The sequence below is a fragment of the Diceros bicornis genome, chromosome 1 (assembly GCF_020826845.1).
Source record: "Diceros bicornis minor isolate mBicDic1 chromosome 1, mDicBic1.mat.cur, whole genome shotgun sequence".
Lineage (NCBI taxonomy): Eukaryota > Metazoa > Chordata > Mammalia > Perissodactyla > Rhinocerotidae > Diceros > Diceros bicornis.
Window position 1 is genome coordinate 63,584,759 of NC_080740.1, and position 13,810 is coordinate 63,598,568.

Genomic DNA, 13,810 nt, shown 5'->3' on the forward strand with positions numbered 1-13,810 from the left:
ACCATTTATTAACAATCTGCATTTTTAAGCCAGAGACTGGAAACCTTACCTGGTCCCCTTGCCAGGCTCAGACTATTTCAATTGTGCTGCCGTGCAAGGCTGAGCTGTCCCATGCGGTAGTCACTAGACACGTGACTATTTAAATTTAAATTAATTAAAATTAAATAAAATGTAAAATTCAGTTCTTCAGTTGCCCTAGCCACTTTTCAAGTGCTCCATAGTTCATGCGGCTAGTGGTTACTTATCATGGGACAGTCCAGATTTAGAACATTTCTATCATAGAAGAAAGATCTATTGAAAAGCACTGATCCAAGGCTTTTACTTTCTGGTGGTCAGATTACTCTCACATGTGTTCATTTATTAATTCAGTAAATATTCATTAAGCATCTGCACAGCACTTTGGAGGGGGGGAGGCGCCGGGGGAGTTGACCAGCCCCAAAGTGTGTCTTCTTAAAGGACTAAGGGGAAAAAAATTTTTTTAATAAAAATAAATTTAAAATTATATATATTTATTTATTTACATTTTTCGAGAACTAGATTTGAAATACAAATTTAATGATGGCCTAACACAATGCCTGGCACATGGTATACACTCAGAAAAAATTTATTGGATGAAAGGAAGGAAGTTAAGAAGGAACCTTAGGCTATGGAGAACCTACCAGTGGCTCTCCTACCCATGGGCTCTCACATATACAGATGCTCTCCCTCACTTTTAACACTCTCTTCCTTTAGCTACCAACCATTTAGACATCACTTTCTGACAGCCCAAGTCTGGGTTAAATGTCCCCTCCTAGATGTTCCCTGAAGCACCCTCTTCCTGCCACCCCTTTAGAAAATTTATCTCACTGAATTTTGATCACCTGTTTTTACGGCTAGACTGTAAGCTCCATGACAGCAGAGGCTGCCTAGCACAGTGTCTGGCACATAGTAGGTACCTTATAAATATTTACTGAATGAATGAAAGAATCCTCATCCTCCACAGCTCTTATAACTATGGTTATATTTTCCTGTTCCAGTTCTGCCCTAACCAGTACTATTTGTCATCTTTGATTCATCAGCTTCCAATCCACATGGGTAACTGAAATTATTCATACAAAAAATATTTTTTGAGCACTCCTGTGAACCTGACATAGAGCTAGGAGACAGTAGGGAACAAGACAGACATGGTCTCTGCCCTCATGGAGCTTACAGTCTAAAGGGCATGAGACATTAAAGAAGAAAATAAACAAGTAATTATGTGATTACAAATTATGAAAATTATGAAAAACCTACCTCAATGCCTCTAACTTCGTCTTTTTAAATTTTCCTATTTAAGTGACTAATATTCTTTTTTTTCAGGGGTCATTTGGATTCCACTCATTCAACAAAAATTTATTTAGTTTGTGCTATGTACAAGGCACTATCCTAGATGCTGGAGATAGGAAACTTGAACAAGGCAGATACAATCAACTCCTCCATAGAGCACACAGTCTGGTGGAAGAGGCAGACATTGAAGCAGTGAGAGGCCACGGCAGCATTTTTAGCAAGAAAGAGACCTGGTCCTGTTTGTGTTTTATAAAGATCATTCTGAAGAAGGATTGGAAGGGAGCAAAAGTGGAAGCAGGAGGCTATTGCAGTTGTCCAGGTGAGAGGTGGCGGTGGTGGCAGTCAAGGTGGGGAAAGAAAAACAGATTCAAGAGACATCTAGGCAATGAAATTTATTACAGCTTAGTAATATGGCTTTTTAATTGGGAATTATTGATTCTTTGCTATGCCGTGTGGAATAGCCTCTCAAGGTAAATGCAATTAGAAAGGTAGCAGAGTGGATAAGAGCTCAGGCTTTGAATAACACAGACTGAGTTCGTCATTTACTAGCTGGGTGACCTCGAGCAATTCGATTAACCACTCTATAAAATACGGGAATAATAGTAAATACCTCATAGGATTGCTATGAGGATTAAAGAAATAATATGTGTATAAACTATATATATGCCTGGCATATAGTAAGCACTTTAAAATGTCAGCTATTTTTATTATTATTTTAGGAAAATTGGTCTATAAACATTAGTCTGATTAACATAGAAAAAGCTTACCTGTGCCCCATAGTAATCTCAGTCCAGAAGGGAATTGTGAGCGCTTCTTTTGATTCTTGTATTCCACAGGCATACAGCAGCACTCAATGAATATGGTTGTCACTTCCCTACCCAATTAGACAACTTTTAATTTTTTTTTTTTTGTGGTGAGGAAGATCAGCCCTGAGCTAACATCCATGCCAATCCTCCTCTTTTTGCTGAGGAAGACGGGCCCTGAGCTAACATCTATTGCCAATCCTCCTCCTTTTTTTCACTTTTTCTCCCCAAGGCCCCAGTAGATAGTTGTATGACATAGTTGCACATCCTTCTAGTTGCTGTATGTGGGATGCCTCCTCAGCATGGCCGGACAAGCGGTGCATCGGTGCGCGCCCTGGATCTGAACCAGAGCTGCCAATAGCGGAGAGCTCGCACTTAACTGCTAAGCCACGGTGCCGGCCCCCACCTTTTGATTTTAAGTAGTTTTTTTTCCTATATTAGCATTCTACCTTTATTTTTACACTTCCTGAATGGTGAACAGATTTTTTTTTAATGACACAAGCAATGAGTATAAACAGAAGAACAAGAATCCTTCTAGGACATATGGGCTTAGCTGATCCTGGGGTTGCTCTATGTGTAACCTCTGACAGTTAGTTAATGGACAGCAGAGGAAGAGTGTGTGTGGTGGTTGTGCTCAGAGGCTTTGGAGTAAGATGCTTAGGTCTGAACTGAGGCTCTGTCCCATGCTAGCTCTGTTCCTTTAACCTTGGAACTCTGGGTCCTCACATGTAAAATGTGGATAATGATAATACCTACCTCTTAGGCTTGAGGTGAGAATAAAATGAGCTACACCAAGCAAGGGGATTAGCCCAATGCCTAGTTCCTAGTAAGTACTCAAGAAACATTAGGCTAAAAACAAAGAAAGAGAAGTGGAGAATACTGGAAGCCAGTTTGATTAGATGAGCTGTGGTCTGAATGTTTGTGTCCTCGAAAAATTCATATATTAAAATCCTAATGCCCATGTGATGGTATTAAGAGGTGGGGCCTTTGGGATGTGCTTAGGCCAGGAAGACGGAGCCCTTATGAATGGGATTAGTGCTCTTATAAAAGAGAACCCACAAGCTCCCCACCCACCTTCCATCTTGTGAGGCTAAAAAGAGAAGTGTGAGACCTGGGAGAGGGCCCTCAGACATCCAGCCTCCAGAACTGTGAGAAATAAATTTCTGTTGTTTACACGCCACTCAATTTGTGGTATTTTGTTATAGCAGCCCAAATGGACTAAGACAGTCATTTAATTAATGGAAATTATAAATCTGATTGACATGAGCTAGGAACAAGTAGCCATGCTGATTAGGGAGAATTTTATATTTAGACAAATGTAACCAAATTAGAGAAGTTGCACTTCTCAGGCACCAAAATTTTAAGAAACCCCTGTTGCCTAGATTACTCCTAAAGTGGTGATATTTGTAATTCTCAGGAATTAGAACTCATTCACTCATGCTGCTCCAAACTCAGGATCCACAAGCTTCAGCCTGCTATCTTGTCAACATTCCACAGAGCACTGCCAGCTGTGTCAAGGACTTATACGGGAAATGTGACACCTGAGTCATCAAAACACTGCTTGTGGTTCCTACATAGCCTACCTTTCCAAATTGCCACCACCATTACCATCGCCACTAGGGAGCAGTCCAAGGGTTCCTTATGATATGAAGGAAGGAAGGAAGGGGGTGGGAGAGGGAAGAAGGAGGAAAAGAAAAGAAGAGAGAAAGAAAAGGAGGGGAAAAAACAAAGAAATAGGTAAAGACAACCAGTCACATATTATTGAGGTTCCAATTTCAGTGACTATATTTTTTAAATTTATTTTCTGCATTTACGATGTTTAGGATTCCTATTTTTACAGTATCAGTGAAATTAGACTGATCTAAACTATGTAAATTGGGGGCACAACCAAGGTCTTACTCTTTTTTTTTTTAATTAATTGGTCAGGCTACCAATATCTTAGTAGCCAGAAGTCAGTATCTTCCTCTAGATGCTATTCCATATAGTGTCCAAGAGTGTGGGCTCCAGTGTCAGATTGTCTCATTTTCAATTATAGATATCCTCCCCTCTATTCCAAACTTGCTATGTGACCTTGGGCAAATCATTTGACCTGTCTGGGCCTATAATGTGGTGATAATAATAGTACTTTTTATCTAGTAATATTGTTGTGATGATCGTATTAGTCATTCATTAATATTTATTGAGCATCTATTATATGCCAGGTTTTGTTTTCAGCACTAAAGATATAATGTGAACAAGGAAGACAAAACCCTTGACCTCACGAAAATTTATACTCTAGGTAGGGTGGGGTAGAGAAAAAAATAAATGAAAAAGTTTCAGACCGTGAAAAATACTATGAAAAGCATAAAGCAGGATTATGTGATAGAGAATAACAAGAGGAGGAAAGTGGGATATTAATTTAGGTTGGATGGTTAAGGAAGACCTTCCTAAGGAGGTGATATTTGAGCTGACAAGAAAAAGTCAACCATACAAAGATGTGTGGAAAAGAGATCCAGGCAAAAGGACCAGTAAGTGCAAAGGCCCTGAGATGAGAAGGCGCTTGAAATATTTGAGAAACCAAAGATGCTTTGTCCTCACACCTCTCTTCTCAAACATCCAGCACCCTCTCCTCACATTCAACTGATGATTGCTTCTTAATTCACTGAAAATAAAGAACTTCCAGAACAGAACAATCAATAAAGAACTTCCATGAGTTCCTTTTACTACATCTACCATCATACCTCATTCATTAACATGTGCTCTTTTGGGCCAGCCCCGTGGCTTAGCGGTTAAGTGCACGTGCTCCGCTGCTGGTGGCCCGGGTTCGGATCCCGGGCGCGCACCGACGCACCGCTTCTCTGGCCATGCTGAGGCCGCGTCCCACATACAGTAACTAGAAGGATGTGCAGCTATGACATACAACTATCTACTGGGGCTTTCGGGGAAAAATAAATAAATAAATAAAATTAAAAAAAAATGTGCTCCATGAACAATCAGGGCTCCTCTTAAGATCTACACTCCATTTGTACACTGAATCCCATTGTCTTTCACGCTAAGATTTTACTCCTGCAGTTGCCCACCTTACCTCCCGTATCAGATTTTCTTTCTCTACTAGATCACACCCATCCGCATTTATACATATCTTCTAACCTAATGCAAGCAAGCAGACAAGCAACAGAAAAACAGAACAAAATGCAAACAAACCCTATCCTTTCTATCCCACAACTTCTAATAACTTCCTTGCTCTGCTCCCCTTTACAGTAAAACCCTTCAAAAGAACTGTCATCCTATCTCTAATTCCTCTCCGCCTTTTGTCTCCTGAACTCCTTTTTTTCCCCCCTTTTCTTCCCAAAGCCCCAGTAGATAGTTGTACGTCATAGTTGCACATCCCTCTAGTTGCTGTATGTGGGACGCCACCTCAGCATGGCCAGACAAGATGAGCGGTGCATCGGTGCGTGCCTGGGATCTGAATGTGGGCTGCCAGGAGCAGAGCCCATGCATTTAACCACTAAGCCACAGGGCTGGCCCCTCCTAAACTCTTTCCAATCAGGTGTTCACCCCCTCCACTCCACGGAATTGTCCAGGTCACCAACGACCTCCATGCTGCCAAATCCAGTGGTCAATTCCCTGTCCTCTTCTTACTTGATTCACAAACTGCATTTGACACAGTTGGAAACTCCATCTTTCCTGAGACACAGTTCTTCTCTCTCTGTTCTCCTCCTGCCTCACCAGGCATGCCTTCTCAGTTTACTGGATATTAGTCACCTTCCTTTTAAATAGGGGAATATCCTAATGGCCTAGCTTTCTAGATGTACTTACTGCCTAGATGATCTTATCCAGGCCTATGGTTTTAAACACAATTTACATGCTCATGAATCCCCAATTTTAACACCAGGCCCAATGTCTCTCATGATCTCCAGACTCAGATCCAACTGTCTGCTTGACAATCTGCACTTGGATTTTATTTTATTTTATTTTATTTATTTATTTACTTTTTCCCCCAAAGCCCCAGTAGATAGTTGTATGTCATAGCTGGACATCCTTCTAGTTGCTGTATGTGGGACGCGGCCTCAGCATGGCCAGAGAAGCGGTGCATCGGTGTGCACCTGAGATCCGAACCCGGGCCGCCAGCAGCGGAGTGCGCGCACTTAACCGCTAAGCCACGGGGCTGGCCCTGCACTTGGATTTTTATATTATCTATCATTTCTAACAAATTACCCCCAAAATTACTGGCTTAAAACAATAATCATTTATTATCTTTCACAGTTTCTGTAGGTGAGGAGTTTGGGAGCAACTTGACTAGGTGCTTCTGACTTGAGGACTTTCATAAGATTATAGTCAGATGGTGGCAAGGCTGCAGTCATCTGAAGGTTTGACTGGGGCCAGAAGATCTGCTTCTAACATGGCTCACTCACGAGGCTGGAAAGTTAGTCCTGGCTGTTGGTAAGAGGTCTCAGTTCCTCTCAACATGGGCTTCTCCACAGGGTGGGTTGAGTGTCTTGCGTCACGGCAACTGGCTTTCCCCAGATCAAGAGATCCAAGGTAGAAGCTACAATGCTTTTTAAGACGTAGACTTGGAAGTCAATGACAATCACTTCTAGTGTATTCTGTTGGTCACACAGAAAAGCCTTGATCCAATGGGGGATGAAAGTACACATGGATGTGAATACTAGGAGGTGAGGATCATTGTGGGCCGTCTTGGAGGCTGGCTACCACAATGTCTAATGTCTAAGACAATGCCTATGTCTAATTTATATCCAAAATTGAATTTGTGATCTACCAGCCATTCTCTAAATCTGCTCCTCTTTCATTTTCCCCATCTCAGGCCAGTTACTCAGACCATACACCTTGGTGTCATCCTTGATTCCTCTTTGTGTTTCATACTGACAACTAATCTGTCAGCAAAAATCATTGACTCTACCTTCAAAATATATCCAGAATCTAACTTCTTACTATCTCTTTCACTGCTAGTCTAGTCCAAACCACCATCATCTCTTGCTTGGATTATTGAGTCCTAACAGGTTTCCCTGCCTCCACTTTTGTCCCCTCCAGTCCAATGACCATAAGGCAGCTATAGTGATTCTGTCTAAAAAAAAAATAAAAAACTAGATCAGATGATTTTATTACCTGTTTGAAACCTTCAGTGTCTTCCAGTCTCCCTCAGAATAAAAATCCAAATTCCTTACCATGACCAACAAAGTCTGCCATGATCTGGCCTATAACTACCTCTCTAACCTCTTCTACCATCACCCTCCTCCTGGCTCCCACTGCTCCAGTCCTGTTGCTTCCCCCCTTTGCCAAGCCAGTTCCTGCCTCAGCATCTTTGCACTTCGCTGGAAAGCTCTTCTCCCAGATATCCACATGACTAACACCCTTTCTACCTCCAATCCTTCCCCATCACTCCCTATTCTCCTACTAAAATAGATTTCCAAGAGAATGCCTATTTTCTTCACTGCTGCATCCCCAGGGCCTGTAACAGTGCTTTGCCTATGATAGGTTTTCATCCCCACCCCCCAAAGCCCCAGTAGATAGTTGTACGTCATAGTTGCACATCCTTCTAGTTGCCGTATGTGGAACGTGGCCTCAGCATGGCCGGAGAAGCAGTGAGTTGGTGCGCGCCTGGATCCGAACCCGGGCCGCTAGCAGCGGAGCGCGCACACTTAACGGCTAAGCCACGGGGCCGGCCTGTGTGATAGGTTTTCAATCAACATTTCTTGAAAGAAAGAAAGGCTGAATGCAGGAACTGAAAGAGGCTAATCCATGCAAAGTTGCTTGGCAGAGTACCTGGCACAGAAGGAGTATGAGTTATTATTATTTGATCTGTTCAAATCCTAAGGGGCTTATTCAATCCAAAGAAGAGAGGTCAGTTCTCCTCTAATATCAGAGGGATAACCAGAGGGAACTGGAGTCTGGTCAGTCCACTACTGTTGTGTTTCCCTCTGCAAAAAAAAAAAAAAAAAAAAGTCACTACTGCAGTGGAGCTCTACACATTTCTCCTGGATGCTTTTCTAATCTGCAAGAATGTCAGACCTGGGTCCCCACACATGTCCAGTGGGAACCCATGAAGCCCTTGGAGAGTGGGGCAAGGACTATTTCCGGTATGTGCACACCCAGAGATGCCACTTTCAACCTTTTCTCCCTGTTGACACTGCTCTCAACGTGTGAAGCAACGTTTTTTTTTTTAATTGATAATGCAGAGAGAACTCTTGTACACTTTTCCCAATTTCCCCCAATGCTAATATTTGCAAAACTATAGTGTAAGGGCCGGCTCCGTGGCTTAGCGGTTAAGTGCGCGCACTCTGATGCTGGCAGCCCAGGTTCAGATCCCGGGCGCGCCCCAAGGCACCACTTCTCCGTCCAACCCGAGGCCGAGTCCCACGTACAGCAACTAGAAGGATGTGAACCTATGACATACAACTATCTACTGGGGCTTTGGGGGGAAAAAAATGAATAAATAAAATCTTTAAAAAAAAAAAACAAAACTATAGTGTAATATCACTATCAGAATATTGACATTGATACAAGCTTTATGTGTATTCATTTGTGCATGTTTGTGGTGTACATATATGTGTGTATATATGTGTATATATACACATAAATTAAATTCTATACAATGTTATCACCCCGTAGTTCCTGTATCCACCACCACAGTCAAGATACAGAACAGTTCCAATACCACAAGGATTCCTCATGTTGCCTTTAATAACTACTCCCACTTTCCCTCCATTCCCCCATCTCTATCTCTGTCCTCCACTCCTAAAATTATGTCATTTTCAAAATGTTATATAAATGGAACCATACCATATGTAACCTTTGGGGATTATTCTTGCTCAGCATAATTCATCCAAACTGTTGCATGTATCGATAGTTCCTTCCTTTTTATTGCTGAGTGGCATTCCCTGGTATGTATGTATCACAGTTTGTTTAACTGTTCACCTGTTTAAGGTCATCTGGGCTGATTCCAGTTTTTGGTTATTATAAATAAAGCTGCTAGCAACATTTGTATACAGCTTTTGTGTATGAACATAAGTTTCCATTTCTCTGGGATAAATGCCCAGGAGTGTAATTGTTGGGTCATATGGTAGTTGCATGTTTAGTTTTTAGAGAAAAATACCGAACTGTTTTTCAGAGTGGCTGTACCATTTACATTACCACCAGCAAAGTATGAATGATCCATTTTCTCTGCAACCTTATCGGCATTGTCAGTTTTTTTTTTTTAAGCAATTTTTGTAGGTAGGTATCATGAAGCAACTTTTTTTTTAATCCAAAATGTGTTTATTGAGATAGTTTCCCACTCATCTCAATTCAGGCTGCTTTTAGTGCTGCTTCTGTCTGAAGGAGCATCCTTCTGTAAGCCATGCTTTTCCTTCTGCAGGCTGGCAGAGGACAGTGGAGCAGCGTACACACAAAACTACTGTTTGTGCGTCGCTAAAGATGCTGGTGATTTTATACCATCCCGGGCATTTCACATCCATGAAGTAGGAATTGGGGCTGTGCACTAGGCACTTCTTCTTGTGTTTTCTCTTCTGTTCTGGAGAGGGATGAAGGAGATCCTTTGTGAGAGGCATGTGCTCATGGGGAAGTTGTCACCACCGGAGAAGTGAAGCAACTTAAAAAAAAAAAACCCATATAATATAGTTCTCCTAGGAAAACTCCTAGCCATGGTGTGGAGAATAAGGACAAAAAAAACCAAACAAACAAAAAAACAATTTGTGGGCATGATCTACTGATTCTGGAAGGCCTATCTACCTCTGTCAACACTCGTGTGAAATCACATCGTTAACAGTTCTTCCTGGTTGAAGCCCAGTTACCCTCAAGCAGAGAAAGGGAACTTGGCTTAAACAAGAATGGTTTAGATGTCTGTTCTTCTTGTAGTCACTCTCTTTTCAGTGGCTTATGTTAATGATTTCTCTTTTCTTAGATAAATTAGCATCTCTTTCTCTCTCCTCCCGTGAAGATAAAACTGAGAGAAAAGTCAATCTTTGTTAAGTATCCATTTTAACATCCACCTTAACTAAGGAAAGAACATTTATTTAAAATCAGTCTCGCTCTCTATTATTCAAGAACAGTGCCTAATAGATAGTAATGGGCTCAATACATACTTGAATGGATTTTGAATGAACTACATAGTTTATATTTCAGTGTTTGCTAGTGAGATGATTAAGTGAAGGTTATAGGTGTGGGCTTTGAAGTCAAACACACATGGTCAAGGCTGAGCCTTTCCACTCATTAGCTTCATGACCTCTCTGGGATGCACTTTTCTTGTCTATGAATATTGTTTACTATATAGGGGTATTGTGAGGATGAGAGGCAACAATACACCGAATTATTTAGCATAGGGCCAGCGCAGAGTATGTACTCAACAGCTTTGGTTGATTATTATTTCCAATGCCTGACTGTTATACCACCAGAATCTGAGCTCCCAAAGGATATAACTTTTCAAACTTTTGTCTCTGCCCCAGACCAGAGCACAGAATCTGACACTTGGTAACCAGCACTCAGTGTAAGTGTGTTGAATTAATGCACGTGAGTACGCATTGCATTCAGGGTAGCCTAATAATTGTACAGCTGAAATCAGTGCCTCATTCATTCATGGACTGCAGGTGAATCCGTTCTATGCATACAATGGACGCTACTGATTAAAGTATATGAAAAATTCTGGGCCATGGCTACTGACCAAATCTGAACCAGGCATGGGAGTGGGACCAACTATATGTATCCCACTTTCACTTCTGGAAAAGCAACTCGTCTACAGATGCTACTTTCTCACGATACAGTTTGGGGTTCAATACCTACATTCAAAGCAGTAGTTGTAATATACATAATGTATTCAATTTAGAAAAGTAATATAATAACATCACAATTTGAAAAACAGAAAAAAAGGAAAAAAATTATCCAGGGGTCCCAAACCCAAATATTACTACCGTAATCATGTCTGTTCTACCCCCGGTAATGTGCTTGGTTCAATGATGCCCCTGGTCACTAGGAAACCAGTATCTCAGCATCCTCACCTCTGAAATAAGGCCTGCAAAATTTGTTCTATAAATACATTTGAGGATACATGCAGAGGAGTGATTCACTGTGAAAAAGGCAACTCCTGTTCCATTTCCATCATACTACCAAGTTCTATTTCCATCATACTACCAAGTTCTTGCCTCCTTAGGCCCAATCAAATCACTTTTACATCTCTTTTTAAAATTTCTGTCATTTTGGGGTAACACTTCATCTCCTTAGGGAAAAGAATTGAAGGAAAAATGTGGATAAGCATAAAGGAAGAAGGAAAGGAGGAGAGAGGGACGAAGAGGCAACAGCTGGATATGAGAAAGCTCTGGGCTTACTGTCAGAAGATCTGGATGCTGCTCTGCTCCATCTACAGACGTGTGATTCTCAGTAAACCACTCAGTCTCTCTGGGCTTTTTTCCTCATTTGCAAAGTTGGGGAGGAGGTGTCAGTGAAGAAGGTTTGTTAGATGATTTCTAAGTGCATTTCACTTTTATTAGTTTTTGTAAGGGGTCCACAAACTGCAGCCAGCAAGCTAAATCCTGTTGGCACCTGTTTCTGTACACCTTTGAGGTAACAATGGCTTTTACACTTTCAAATGGTTGGGAAAAAAAATCAAGAGGATAGTATGTCGCAACATGTGAAAATTATCTAAAGTTGAAAATTTCATATAAGTTTTATTGGAACACAGCCACAATCATTCCTTTACATATGGCCAGTTTCATGCCAAGAGGTTGGAGTTGAGTAGTTGCCAGGGATCTCTCATGGCCCACAAAACCAAAAATATTTACTATCTAGCCCTTTACAGAAAAAGTTTGCCTACACCTGCTCTATATATATATAATATAGTATACAAGCTTATTTTGGGTTGACCTATCTCTTTTATGTGAAGTGTGTGCTCATCAAGTTTTTCAAAATATTATTATAATGCACAATCCTATAAACCGTTCAGCTTTCTAACAGGAGGGACTGTTTGTTTTGCTCACCATTGGAATCCTAGTGCCTTCCACAGTACTGGCATATAGCAGGTGCTCAGTATTTGTTGTTGAATAAACATTCTAACACCAGTGCCAAACGCCAGTAATTTCAAAACTCCAAAAGGGATTTCTCATCTAGTACAAACTATGTTGCCTATTTCGGTAATTTAAATTTTTTAAAAATTATTTTTAAAAACTTTTTTGCTGACCAAAATTCTCCCTGGCGGAAAAAAACTCCCCCCAAAACCAAAACATTGAATTTTAAATATGCAATGAAAAGAGAATTAACAAAAATATATTGGAATCGATTTTCTTCCTAAATAAAGCACATATTAAAAATACGGTAAAATTGAAATGGCCTCAGCCTCTTACATCCGTGCGCCACGTTTTAGAAATAAGGATTATTGGAGTCCACGGCATGGTTTTCAGAAACATTCTGCGTAATTTAAGCATAGCGGCAAAAAATACAACCATGTGTGCCGAGCAAAACGAGTGTGTAAGGAAAAAAAGTAAAATTTTGCATTCTGTGCAATGTGTCGAACGTGAACGTACTGCACGTTGTGTTGCAGATTTACTACAGCTGAGTCATTTCGGGACACGAGTATGTGTTTCCAGGAAAAACGAGAGGAAGGAACCAGACTGAGGGGCTCGCCGGGTTCCCCCAGACACTCGCAGCAGCAGACACCGGTATTCCGCGGCGGGCGGCAGCGTGGTCAAAAAAGGCGCCGCGGCCCCTTTAACAGGCACAGCACCTTCTCCAAGATACCATCTTGCACTAGGAGTTCACGTAAGCTCTCCACCTACCTTGCTATATCCCTCCTCCTTAACTGGGTACGACCGGCCGGCGGGGCGAGCGAGCCTTTTCATTGGCTTTGTGCGCACGGCCCTCTCTCTTCTATTGGTTCTTGCTCCTGCCACTCGACGCTATCTCCCGCCCGCCTGAGCCGTCGTTTTAGGTTGAGTGAGGGCTCTTGGGTTAGTTCCTGTTAGGCCCCGGCTGGGGGAGTAGGTTGAAGTCGCCTAAGATGCCCGGTGGGCTGGGACACGCTGAGCTGTGAAGAGGGCGTGAGGAGGGGCGAGGGAAGACCCGCAGCAGGCCTAAACAAGAGCGGCGGCCGAGCCCGCCTTCCCTGCACCATGCTTATAGAGGATGTGGATGCCCTCAAGTCCTGGCTGGCCAAGTTACTGGAGCCTATGTGAGTGAGCCAGGCTGGGCCGGGGCCGGCGAACGTAGGCGTTGGGGGCCCGCGGGGGCGTGGGGGGAGGGGAGGCGGCGAGGGGAGGGCGGAGCGGCGCGGCCGCGGTCCGGAGGTCCCGGCGACGTCTTTCTAGTACTATCACCATTGTGGGGCGGTGGGGGGGGGGGCGGGGGGGAGCAAGGGGCGCAGAGGCGGTGTGGCTTTGGGACCCGGGAGTCGGGGGGGCCCTAAGACGGCGAGGGCTTTTTGACTGTAAATACTGGGGTGCTGGAAGGGGTAGCAGTTAATAGTGAGGGAATTTAAAACATCGCTGTTTGAGAACTGAGAGAGAAAGCAGGGCTATCGAGGGATTTTTAAATGTGATTATTGGGATTTTGAAGGGAGTAGCAGGGTATCGAGAGCTTTACAAACAGTGTTATTCCGAGACTACAAGATCTGGAAGCGAGAGTATCGAGGGCCTTCTACAAACATGAGGGCAGAAGGGGATTGTAGGGACCTTGAGGGCTTGATAGCGATTGTTGATGAGCACTCAGGGTTCAAGAATATT

The 13,810-nt window shown here is 42.5% G+C and overlaps 2 protein-coding genes across 6 annotated transcripts in view; one reads left to right on the forward strand and one right to left on the reverse strand.

Annotated features, from left to right (window-relative positions):
- Positions 1 to 9,403: 9,403 nt before the first annotated feature.
- Positions 9,404 to 9,655, reverse strand: LOC131407020 (small ribosomal subunit protein eS27-like). Its single transcript, XM_058543050.1, has one exon. The coding sequence runs from the start codon at positions 9,653 to 9,655 to the stop codon at positions 9,404 to 9,406; it is 252 nt and encodes an 83-aa protein (XP_058399033.1).
- A 3,402-nt stretch (positions 9,656 to 13,057) lies between these two features.
- The window catches only part of RBM27 (RNA binding motif protein 27), a 70,705-nt gene continuing 69,952 nt past the window's right edge, over positions 13,058 to 13,810 (forward strand). For all 5 annotated transcript variants that reach the window (XM_058543289.1, XM_058543313.1, XM_058543303.1 and 2 more), the window contains exon 1: positions 13,058 to 13,260. In XM_058543289.1, the coding sequence (XP_058399272.1) occupies positions 13,202 to 13,260 (59 nt within the window). In that variant the 5' untranslated portion in view covers positions 13,058 to 13,201. The remainder of the gene's footprint in view (positions 13,261 to 13,810) is intronic.